We start from the raw sequence: 12,586 nt of genomic DNA on the forward strand, positions 1-12,586 counted from the left end.
CCATAAATGCAATGCTATGCCAGAGCATGACTTATTGGTGAACTTCCAGCTCTGTTATTTCATTGCCTTTCAAAAAAGGTAGTCAGCCGTGTGCTGATATGCCAGTCAAATTCTAGAATAGTGCTTCAGTCAAGAAGGACACTGCATTAGCACGTAGCCCCATGTCAGTGAAGATGCAACCAGCAGACCAGATTCCCAGCTGAATCCCACTCAAACACACATTCGCCAGATGGAAAAGCTTTCTTTCTTCTCAACAAATGTTCATTTCTCTTAATGCACTTTTCTGGAAAGTGGGAAGCCAAGCACAATTACCTACAGACCTGTTAAACCCCAAATTCAAAATTGGTTGGAAACATTACCAGCAAACTTTGACTTTTAAGATGTTAACAATTTACTTTGAAGCTCCAAGGTGAGAAATTGCCAAAAATTAACAGCATTCTCATTTTAAGGAATATAAAGAAGACCAAATGTGGTATGTCCATTTAACCTACCATCACCATATTGGAATTATGATATCTTATCCAAAGCTAGCCACTGTCTATCTGCCTGTCGCCTATGCATTCCTAAACTGCTGGACAAAATCAGTTGAAACTTAATGGTTGTACTCGGGGTGTACCCGGGAATATTTCTGGTGGTTAAAAAAATTAATTCATAGCCCCTTTTGTTTTGACATAAGTTGTGACGTAAAAAAGTGTCCATGTAAATGTGTATCGTGTAATGCCATTCCTGGTTGGAGTGACAAGTTGAATTACAAGTCATAAGAAAATGGAATACGTCAATTTTCTGCCATAAAACTACAATAAATATTATTAGCTTTGTATAATACTGTCTGTCTCATGTCTGTCTGTCTGTTTGTTTTATATGCACTCCTAAAAAGCTGGATGGAATGAGTTGAAACTTGGTGGTTGTACTTGCGGTGTAATTTGGGTGTACGTACATCCAAAAAAAATTAGAAAGTTGGGATGGTTACAATGAACTCGTGTTTTAACATTTAAGTCAACTAATTATCATACAATACTGTTTGTTGGAAGAACCACCTTTAGAGGCCATTTTTTCCCCACAGAGCAGGGGTTGGCCTTTTTTGGGCACCATGGTACCCTTTTTGAAAAAATGTTTTACAGCCAGATGCCCTTCCTGCTGCCAACCCTGTTAGTCACCTCTTGCGACACACAGGGAATTACCAGTGAACTGGTACTCAATTTGCCGACCTCGGAAGGATGACAGGCTCAGTCAACTCCCCTGGCGTTAATTCAGCGATCAACCGGGATTCGAACCCAGGATCCTAAGATCGCAAGCTGCACCCTAACTGCTAAGCCAACACCAGGTTGGGTTAAACTTAAATGTTTTATCAATGTGCATTCATGGTCCAGGGCCCGGACAGTATGGAGGAGTATGGTACAGGGGAGTATACAAATGTGTAGAGGGGGGAGACAGTGAAGGTAGAGAGGAATAGGTATGTAGGTGTAAACAGCAATGGGCCATCTAATGATACACAAATGTAGGTTTTGTGCAAATATTCCCATTCCAAAACTCAAATCAACCTGTGTATCATTGGCTGCAAACGTCCTAGATATGCTGACAGACTTGAACCATCATAATGCAAGTTTCACACAACTGTTTGATACGTTGTTGTCAACCACAAAGATTGATGACTCGTCTGCATTAATTTGAACAAGTATCAAAAGAGGACTTTGCCTCCTTATAGTCAGGTTCACTATGTTTTTCGTTCAAAATCATGGTAGATTAGCAAACCTATACATTTTTGGAAACGTTATTACATGGAAAATCTGAAAATCAATGTTTACATTTGCCAATTCCGACCAATTCGATTCGACCAATTCGACCAATCGACCAATTCCATTCGACCAATTCGACCAGTCGACCATTCGACCAATCGCTTCGATCGACCATTCGACCATTCGACCAATTCGATCGATTCGATTCATCGAATTCGATTCGATCGACCATTCCACCAATTCGATTTGCCAATCAATTTGACCGACCTTTGCTTGTGTGGAACGGACTGTGAAAACGATGCGGACTATATTGTCGGATACGACACACAGGACAGTGATGACGAACTCTAAATGGCATATTCTGTAATCGTGTATGTTTGATGCCATTGACTGCCTGTGTATATTTTGTCATTGACTGCCTGTGTAGATGTGAAGTTATACTGACTGCATGTGTATATATGATTTTGCTGACTGCCTGTGTATGTTTGGTGATATGAATTATTGTGACACATTTTGATGTTATTAACTGCCTGTACAAAATGATAACATGTATTTGATTATGCAACTTATCGCGAATATAAAGACAGTATTTTGCAATTCAAAACCTTTGATTCGTGTCTTACCATTCCCCATAGCACTAATTTGATACTTTCATTGGATTCCTTGTCCCTGAAAATATAGGTTTAGTATATTTTAAAAAGTTTTTAGGGTAATTAGAGGCAGAAATAGAACAAAATATATATTTTACAGTGGCCATTTTGAAAATCCAAAATGGCCGCCATACAGGTATCTCTCCAAATGTAAACATTGATTTTTAGTTTCCTTATGCTATAACCTTTCCAAAAATGTATAGGTTTGCTAATCTACCATTATTTTGAACGAAATATAATTTCTTGACAAAGTGAACCTGACTATTAGCTGTGCGATAATAAAAAAAGATTCAAATGTTTGAAGTTGTACGATGGTAAAAGGACATGTCATGGAATAAAAGTCATGTCATGTCATGTCAAAATAAAGGTCATGGAATCCATCATTGCTTCGGATATGAAATCTTTCCTCTTCTCCAATGGCTTGATCTCTGATCATCAATTTGGTTTCAGACGAGGTCACTCTACTCTGGACATGCTGTTTCTGCTGTCTCAACAATGGATGGAGGTCCTCAATGCCAAACAGGAAATTAGAGCTGTCTCCCTTGACATATCACGTGCCTTCGATAGTCTGGCACCCTGCTCTGCTCACCAAACTCTCCTCCGATGGTATCCATGGAAATCTCCACGCATGGCTGGCGGACTTCCTCTCTAGTCGTAGTCAACGTGTGGCCCTGAATGGGTTTCTCTCATCTCCTCTTCCTGTTCAGGCTGGAGTTCCCCAAGGCAGTGTTCTGGGCCCTGTGCTTTTTCTGGTGTTCATCAATGATCTCTCTGACTCTCTTGAAAATCCTCTCTATCTCTTTGCTGATGACTCCACTCTCTGCAGCTCCATTCCTCATCCCTTAGATCGGCAGTCTGCAGCCTCCTTGCTCTCTGCAGATCTGGACAAAATCACAGACTGGTCAAACAAGTGGAACATGTCTTTCAATCCTGACAAATCTCACACTTTTACTTTCTTTCCGTCTTCTACCGACTCCTCTCCGGCCTTGCTCCCCCAGCTCTCTCTGGGCTCTGTTCCCTAAATATTCCTACAGGTCGCACAAGATCTGCCTGCAACCCTCTTATGGTTAAACTGCCAAAATCAAGACTCTGCTCACCTTCACTCCTTCATTCCTCTTTTCTCTCGCCTCTGGAACAAACTCCCTCACTCTCTTCAATCCCACTCCTCCCTCCAGGTCTTTAAAACAGCTGTTCACCACCATCTCTTATCTTCCCCCATCCAAAACCTTGATCTTTTCTACCCCTGCTAATTTCACCCCAAATCCACTTTTTTGAAATACCAACTTCTTTCCTGGAAGTCCTTGCAGTGTCCTTGTGTTTTATACTTCTCCCACCCCTTCCAACAACTCCTTCCCCCTCTCCCTCCCACAGATCTCCCGAGGTCCCTGCTCTCAAATGTTGTGTTTGTGTGCTTCCCCTTCTCTCCCCATCTTGTCTACCGCTCCCCTTTGTATGTACTTTGTTTGTCTGTTTGATTTCTCTGTGTAATAAATGTTAGCTCTTTCACGACCCTCAATTCTGTATAACAAAAAAAAAAGAAAAAAAAAAGACTTGTTCTTCACACAAAAGGCTGTGGACAATGAAGCACGATGATGGGTCTGACCTCTGTGCGGTAGAAGCGAAATACGTTGCTTGAGAGAGCGCAACCAACAAAACCCTCGGCTGCGCTTGGATCATGCAGGAAGCGGATCTCCAACGGTATGGCACCTTCGGCTCCAAGGTCGATGGTCTGTGTACGAACACGGCGTTGCCAATCCCACACGTGCAGCCGCTGCCCATAGTGACCTAATTGTAAAGGATCGTTAGAACATCTAGACAACAAGCTTATCTTTAAAGCACTCATTTGCAGATCGGTTATGTTAGCACAATGCAATGTACATACAATTGAGTACACGCATTTTTGCAGGGCATGTTACACGCACTAGCAACGGTACCCGCCCTACGGGCAGGGCTTCAATTGGGAGGCCCAAATGAAAAGGTAAAATATCAGAAATTGAAGGCTTTTTTATTTTATTTTAAACGATTCATATAAACATCCGTTAAATTATATCACACGCAAATCATCAAAATCTAAACAGTATCTTACTATAATTCACCAAATGTCCCACAGTGATCGATACACTATGATCGTGATGATCGTGATCGTGAATCGATAATATCGTGTTCACAATCGCTATGTCGTATGTACTCCCAATACGTGTTTCCTTCAGTTGAAATGGGTTAAAATTCTCTCAAGCAGGGATTCAACCCGTGTCCTTATAAAAGGTCTTTGTCCGAGGTCACCGAGTTCGATCGGTGCAGCCGTGCAGCGATCGGTGCAGCCGTTTGTGTGGCACCCGGGAAAACAACATCGTCACAATGAGAACAATGAACGTTATGTGAACGCGAATGTTATGCGGGAGTCCAAACCTGAGAATGCTGGAGACTAAAGCTGAAATTGGGAAAACTAATTAGCCTATTTTACTCCTGGAGATCCCAGGATTATCCACCCAAAATATCTTTGCGATCGGTTTAGCAGTTTTTACGGTACCTTCGAACAGACAGACAGACAGACAGACATTTCGTGAATTATAGTAAGATGACAGCTGAGTCACTGGAATGGATGAGTCCTTTCCTCTGCGTTGGCTTGAAACGCATATTTATCAATCTTGCTTTTGTTTGCAGTTCTAGTGCAATTAAAGCTGCATAATGTGTCAGGGAGTGCCAGATAATAATTCTTTTACACATTCATCAAACTAGAGGTCATAGAACACCTTATCCCATGCTGTCTCGAGAAACAAGGACGTGGGCGGGGTCGATGAGCAAATTTAATTGACGTAAAATGCCGTAATATTTTGCCCAAGTATTGCTGAATGGAAACGTTTCTACTTTAAAGTGCCAAAAAGGCCATTTGTGTTCTAAAATATTCAAGTATATAACATAACTGAAATAAAATAAAGATTTTAAAGGTCATATAATAAGTTCAGAAATTCACCACCGTTGATGCAGCGTCTTATACACCACCTGATTGAACAACGTTACATTAGTTATTCATGCCTGTTGTTTGTGTCCTTTATGACGTCCTTAAAAACAATACGTTTCCTGTTTGTTGGAATGATTTTCAATTGTTTTTTCTGCCAGACAGGCAGATAGAGTGAATTTTTCCTCTCTCACTCCTCTCTGCGCAAGTGAGATCTGGCCGAATTCAGAACCAGAGTACTGCTGAACTATAGCTTCGTTTTCCGAGTTATGGTCCAATTCGTGTTCAAAATCGAACATTCCATTTAAATGGAGTTATTTCTCAATCATAAATTGACGCTTATTGACAGACAGACAGAAGTGAACCTTTTGCTTAACCTCACTTTTCGCTTCGTGCGCACAGGGTAGCAATGGTCACAATGTGGTAAAAGGATTTTCAAAAGAAAATGCCTTGATTTTCATAAAGACTTCCAAGTCTGAGCCACTCCATTACAGACTTGCTAGTTTCCTTTATAGGCAAGGTCATATAGTCCACAATGCAGCAATGAAAATACATTCCCATTTTAAAACTCAGTGTTGGGAAGTAGCTCACTAATATTAGTGACACTACCATAGTGAGTTACTTTTTCAGTAACTTTCCAGGAGCGAGTTACTTTTATTTCATTATAGCTCTACAGTAATTAGCTACTTATTTCAGCCAAATGTAACTGATGCTACCAATACACAAGCTGAACTATATTGTTCGTGCAGCCAAAGAACATGATGTAAACTGCTTCGATATGACTCTGACCATTTCCCGGGACCACAGCTGCCGAATCAGAATGTGTTTCTTTTCCCCGAGCCTAATAAAAACGGTGTCACTTCCGGCGAGGACAGATAACACCTGTGATTGAGCGTACGCTGAAATTTGGCATTTCGAATTGGGACAAAAACAGTGCTGTAAATAATTGGGCACACTAAAATTAAATAAATTAAAAATGAAGCTTCCATAGCATGGCTCCTGCAGAAGGGAAGGAGAGGAAGGAGCAGAAATCCAAGAAATGGATGGCACACTTGCCCATACTCGCTGTTCCCATCAAAGCAAAGAGACATGCAAACAGTGAAAACATCCCACACCAACCTAAGGCACATATTAGGATCTCGCTTGCAATGCAATTTAGGATCCCTTGTTTTAAAGGTGCATCATCTGCAAGGCAGCCAGCTCAGGGTCTCTCTACACGTTTCTGTGGGGTGAGGTTATCTAAAGGCTCGTTTTAAAACTACATAATAACCCAGAAACCATGCAATGACAATTTCAGCTTCCTTTCATTGGGTGTACTTTGTGATAAAATGGATGTAAACAACAGAACTTTGATCGAAAATGTGAACCGCTGTATGAAGCAAGGAGAAGTTGAAGTTGCACGCGTTAACCCTTTTTCGGTGAAAAAACGTAAAGGGTTAATGGCCGAAACATCAGCTTTTCATCCATGCTAAAATACCATGAGCTCAATGTCATCTTATTATAATTCACCAAATGTCTGTCCGTCCGTTCGAAGGTACCGCAAAAACGGCTCAACCGATCGCAACTATATTTTGGGTGGGTATTCCTGGGACCCCTGGGAGTAAAATAGGCTATATTGTTTTTCCAATTTTCCAGTTTTTCCAAACACGATGGAATAATATTTACCGATATGAACAGTGATGTGGCTTTTATTGAAATTCTACAAATACTGTTTATTCTACATACCAGGAGAGAGAACATCGACTCCTGACGAACTCTTCCTATATAAACGTGCGGCTCCGAAGTAACATGGCAGCGTGTGCAAAGCGACTGAGAAACAGGTGTAGTGGCCGCTTCCGTGTTGCAGATTCGGCTCGCACTCTTCACACATAAACGTGCGACTGAGAAAGACGTGTAGGGGCCGCTTCCGTTTTGCAGAATTCAATCTTTTTTCAAAATGGGCGCCATGTACTGTTTAGATTTTGATGATTTGCGTGTGATATGATTCAACGGATGTTTATATGAATCGTTTAAAATAAAATAAAAACCTTCAATTTCCGAATATTTTGCCTTTTCATTTGGGTTTCCCAATTGAAGCCCCGCCCACAGGGTGGGTACCGTTGCTAGTTAAAGTAAATGCAGTGAGACAGTCAATTTTATGTCCCTATATCAAGGATGGCATACTGGTGGTCTCCGTCACAGTATCCTCAGAATAACAGTGTTTAAATCCAATCAGATTGAAACCACAAAACATAGCTTAATGTACAACATGCTTGAAACAGAGCTATTGTGAAACCTATGAGCTCCTATAAAATATATCGTTGGAGTATCGTGATATAAAAGGATCTTTTTCTTTACATTATGCTAAAACAACCTCACGATCACAAAATATTCTTATATACGAGTACATGTACAATTTCAAATGCAGTACTTGTTAAATACTTTACAAACTCTTGACACCAAGTGAGTACTCAGATGGCCTTCAATATACCTGCAGTGATGTCTTCTAAACGAAACCCTTTGGCAAAAACCTTCGGCACCCCCCATTCAGTGCTAATCATGACGTTGTGCCGTGGCTGATACCAGAAGTCATATCCAAATGGTGCACTTTCACCCTCCTTCTCCCAGGCCCCTTTCACGTCAAATGTTTCTCCATCGAGCAAAATGAATCCGCCTACAAAGAAACATTTCCAGTTTTGAATGCATCATCAATAATTATTCTTCAAAATAAACTGATCAGTAAAAGCTATTTAGAAATTATATATACACAGAATCGCAGATTTTTCAATCCTATTTTCTGCTAAATCCATGCCTCCTTCTCTGCCTTACTTTTACACCGCACTCTGTTCTCCTCTTTTCCCTTCAATACACACTCCTCACACACTGCCCGGTTAGGCATACCTCACATACCTCACACACTTACACACACCTTACACACTGCCAATACACACTCCCTTTCTCTGCCTCTTCTTATTTTTCTCAATTTCAAATATCCTCATTTCAGGTTCCATCCCATGTGGAGGAAACAAATTGCCCTTAATCATAAAAAAAAAAGATGACGAGAAAGGGAGAATTTCAACACAATGGATGAAAAAGTGAAGTGCTATCACATTTAATTATTTACTCAAAGGAATTATCATATCCCGGTGTGTACCCCAATTTCGAATAGGTACACCGTATCCCTGCGCATCGTAAGAGGTGACTAAGGGTTGGCGTAGGTCTTCATGTTGTTGCTCTTGTTGTCCGCCTGTTATCGACATGGACACTGATGTGTCCTGTCCTCCCCATTTCTATTTCCTGATTTTGATTTTTTCAAAAATATCTTGAGTTTTCATCTGTTCTCTGTCCCAGTTATTTTTCTTTCTATCTTTAAAGGAATACCCAACTTTTATAGGATCATGGTAGCCAATTACACTACCCACAGTTAGTTTTGAGTTATTTGGTGCAAAAATGTTGTGCCCTTGTCAAAAGAATACTGCTTATTGGTAAGAAACAAGTGTAGTTCGAAAGACACATGTTCACACAATCTGGCCAAGCCACAGCATGACAGGCCCAATATTTTGGTCACTGCTTGACCTTCAACAGGGATTATATCGCAGCCTCAACAGGCGATTTTGGTAGCTAATAAAAACCTCAGAAAGTCATCATGACGTGGAGACTTACATATATATATATATATATATATATATATATATATATATATATATATATATATATATATATATATATATATATATATACAGTCACGTGAAAAAGTAAGTACACCCCATGTAAAGTTTTGACTTTTTCAACATATTTCAACATACAGCTATTTGATCTTCATTTCAACAATATTGATAGATAAAGGTGATATAATATAACAAATATCATGAAACATTTACATTTTGTAGTCCATTGTATAATTTAAATAAACATAAATGCAAATTTCGCATGTGGAAAAAGTAAGTACACCCCTACATTTATCACTACTTCAAATACCTAAAATTAGAATCAGGTGCACCAGCTCAGGTGCAAATGATTAGAACATCGTTAGAGAGGATCTTAGAGGAACCTGTCTTATTTGAAACTCAGACATTTAGTTTGGTTTGCTCTTTGTTGTTTAAGTGTGCGGCGTCACCATGCCTAGATCTAAAGAGCTCTCTGAGGCCTTCAGAAAGAAGGTTATAGATGCCTACGAGTCTGGGAAGGGATTTAAAAAGATCTCCAAACAATTTGAAATCAATCATTCGACTGTCCGGAAGATCATCTACAAGTGGAGAAGATTCCAAATAACTGCGAACTTGTTCAGGCCAGGCCGCCCCAGCAAGTTCAGCCCGAGTGCAGACCGCAACATGCTGAAAGAAGTCTCTAAGAACCCCAGAATGTCATCACGGGGCCTACAGGTAGCTCTTGCCACTGTTGATGTTAAAGTGCACGAGTCTACCATTAGAAAGAGGCTGCACAAATTTGATCTACATGGGAGGTGTGCCAGGAGGAAACCTTTGCTGTCCAGAAAGAACATCAGGGCAAGACTAAAGTTTGCCAATGAACACCTCAGCAAAGACCAGCACTTCTGGAACAATGTGCTCTGGACGGATGAGTCAAAGGTAGAGCTATTTGACCACAGTACCAGAAGACATGTTTGGCGAAAACCAAAGACAGAATTTGACCACAAGAACCTGATACCAACTGTAAAGCATGGTGGTGGAAATATTATGATTTAGGGCAGCTTTGCTGCATCAGGGCCTGGGCAGATCACCATCATAGAATCCACTATGAATTCTTCATTGTACCAGAGGGTGCTTGAGGATAATGTGAGGCCATCTGTCAGAAAGTTGAAGCTCAACTGAAGGTGGACCTTGCAACATGACAATGACCCTAAACATACCAGTAAACCTACCAAGGAATGGCTGAAAAGAAAGAAATGGAGGGTTCTGGAATGGCCAAGTCAAAGCCCGGATCTAAATCCCATCGAGATGTTGTGGGGGGATTTGAAACGAGCTGTGCATGCAAGAAACCCCTCAAACATCGCACAGCTGAAATAATTCTGCATGGAGGAGTGGGCAAAAATTTCTCCCAGTCGATGTCAGAGACTGGTAGACAGTTATAAGAAACGCCTACTTGAGGTTGTTTCTGCCAAAGGGGACAATACCACCTATTAGAGCCAAGGGTGGACTTACTTTTTCCACATGCGAAATTTGCATTTATGTTTTTTAAATTATACAATGGACTACAAAATGTAAATGTTTCATGATATTTGTTATATTATATCACCTTTATCTATCAATATTGTTGAAATGAAGATCAAATAGCTGTATGTTAAAATATGTTGAAAAAGTCAAAACTTTACATGGGGTGTACTTACTTTTTCACGTGACTGTACATATGGTTGTGTGTAAGGAATGGGTTCTATCGGACTTTAATTCATTTAAGCAGCAATGGCTGACATGTATGGCGTTGTTGTTGTTGTTGTTGGTGTTGTTGGTGTTGATTATCCTCGGTCAGTTATGCTCAAACAGGCCTGAGACAAGAGGTAGCCAACCGATCTCCCTGGGAGCAACCTAGAGATTCCTCCCATCAAAGATGTTGAGCTCTTGCCTTTGGGGAGTCAGGCATGTTTTATGCATTTCAGCATGTATAAGCCATGAAGTTTTGTCATGTATTTTGTAGAAGCCAAGTTCAGCGAGAGGAGCAGAGTGACGGGGTCAAGAGGTCTGTGTCGTGAGCTTGGTGAGGACTAACGTTTCCCCCTCCCCTACCCCCCCCCCCCCCCCTCCCCAGGACTCTCCAAACTGGGGTATTCACAATCTGTGTATGTGTTGTGCGCCATCGGTAGATTTGCGCTATCGACCGATCAAGGGTTAGATATCGATCGATATTTCCGACAAACAATCCTTACCATTTCTCCCTCCCCGCCTGACGCAAATCTGATGCACGGCGCTGCGCTATCCAGTGATGATACACATCCAATGATGGTGCAAAACGATGCCTGCACCATCTACGATCAGTCGATATTGCAAATCTACCGATAGCGCATAACATATGTATCCCTTTCCTGTCTTAGTGTGAGATTCCATAAGGCCAAAAGAGTTTTGCTCCCCAAATTGATTCAACATTTCTTCCCTTTTACCCGTTTGTGCATCCGTGTTTATCTCAGAGCCTCACATTCCAGCCTAATGGTTATTTAGAGAAAGATAAGGATAAATAATTTTATTTTGGTCATTCCATCAGGTTTTTTAGGCTTTATATTTACTTTGGGGTTCTTTGGTGTTTGCTATTTTCTATGTTGTAAACTTCGTGCATTGTGTTTTAGGCCATGCTAAGTTTATTTACGGATTTATTGTGCAATAAAATTGGGTACAACTTCCTGATTTGTATCCAAACTGCTCCTGACTGCTCTTAAGTCCAACAATCTATGCTATTTTTGAGTATGTGGGAGAATATTTATGCAGTACCTTTTAGGCAAATTTGGTGAATGGTTTGCTCCTCCCCTCCTCGACCTCTCTCGCCCCCCTTGACCCTTGACATCAGTAAGCCGCTCCCCTCCTCAACCCACCTTCATTTCATGCACAACCATCCCTGTTCACTCGTTTTCCTTTATTTTCCACTATTTTCCACTACTTTTTTTTAATTTTCCACGAACAACCCTCCTTTTAAAATTTTCTGTTCACCCTCATTGAAATTACCCACTGCTACTGCATGCCAAATATGTAGATTGCCCTTTGGATATTTTCATTCAAACAAAGTCAGATATAACACAAAAAAAAATCGCAAGGCAAGGCAGACTATTTCCGAGTGGGTAGGGCAATTTCAACTCAAGGATGAATAATATTTCAGAGCAAAAACCATTACCAAAAACACATTTGTATGGAACAAATGGCAAGGCTTCCATTGAACAAACATTTTATGAACTGAAAGGCACACAGACTACACAAAGAAGGTGGCGGAAGATGAAATCGAAAAGAAACAAAGCATTTATCTCTCAATTCGCGGAGATGGAAATCTTCAACCTATTTTATTTAGTTTGGAGTACAATCGATTAAAGATTTCCAAAAGTCTGCTGCTGAATCTGTCAAAAATAATTTACAAGTGACTGTTAGGTGATGTATAATGTTGTGTGCATTGTCATATACCATTTGTATAAAACTGATTCAATTGTGCAATGAATTGTTGATTATGGAAGATTTCCCTAATTTTAGTTGAGGTGAGACACGAGCTGCAAAATGTAGAGCAGAGTAAAAATGTGACAAGTGTTAATGTTGAAGTTAGATTTTACAGCTTGT

The 12,586-nt window shown here is 40.5% G+C and overlaps 1 protein-coding gene across 1 annotated transcript in view; it reads right to left on the reverse strand.

Moving 5' to 3' along the window:
• Nucleotides 1–12,586, reverse strand: part of SELENBP1 (selenium binding protein 1) — a 149,625-nt gene that overhangs the window by 54,450 nt on the left and 82,589 nt on the right. Inside the window, 2 exon segments of the mRNA XM_068122506.2 lie at nucleotides 3,990–4,171; nucleotides 7,816–7,998. Coding sequence (XP_067978607.2) covers nucleotides 3,990–4,171; nucleotides 7,816–7,998 — 365 coding nt within the window.

This window comes from Myxine glutinosa, chromosome 7 (genome assembly GCF_964187855.1).
Source record: "Myxine glutinosa chromosome 7, kmMyxGlut1.1, whole genome shotgun sequence".
Classification (NCBI taxonomy): Eukaryota; Metazoa; Chordata; class Myxini; order Myxiniformes; family Myxinidae; genus Myxine; species Myxine glutinosa.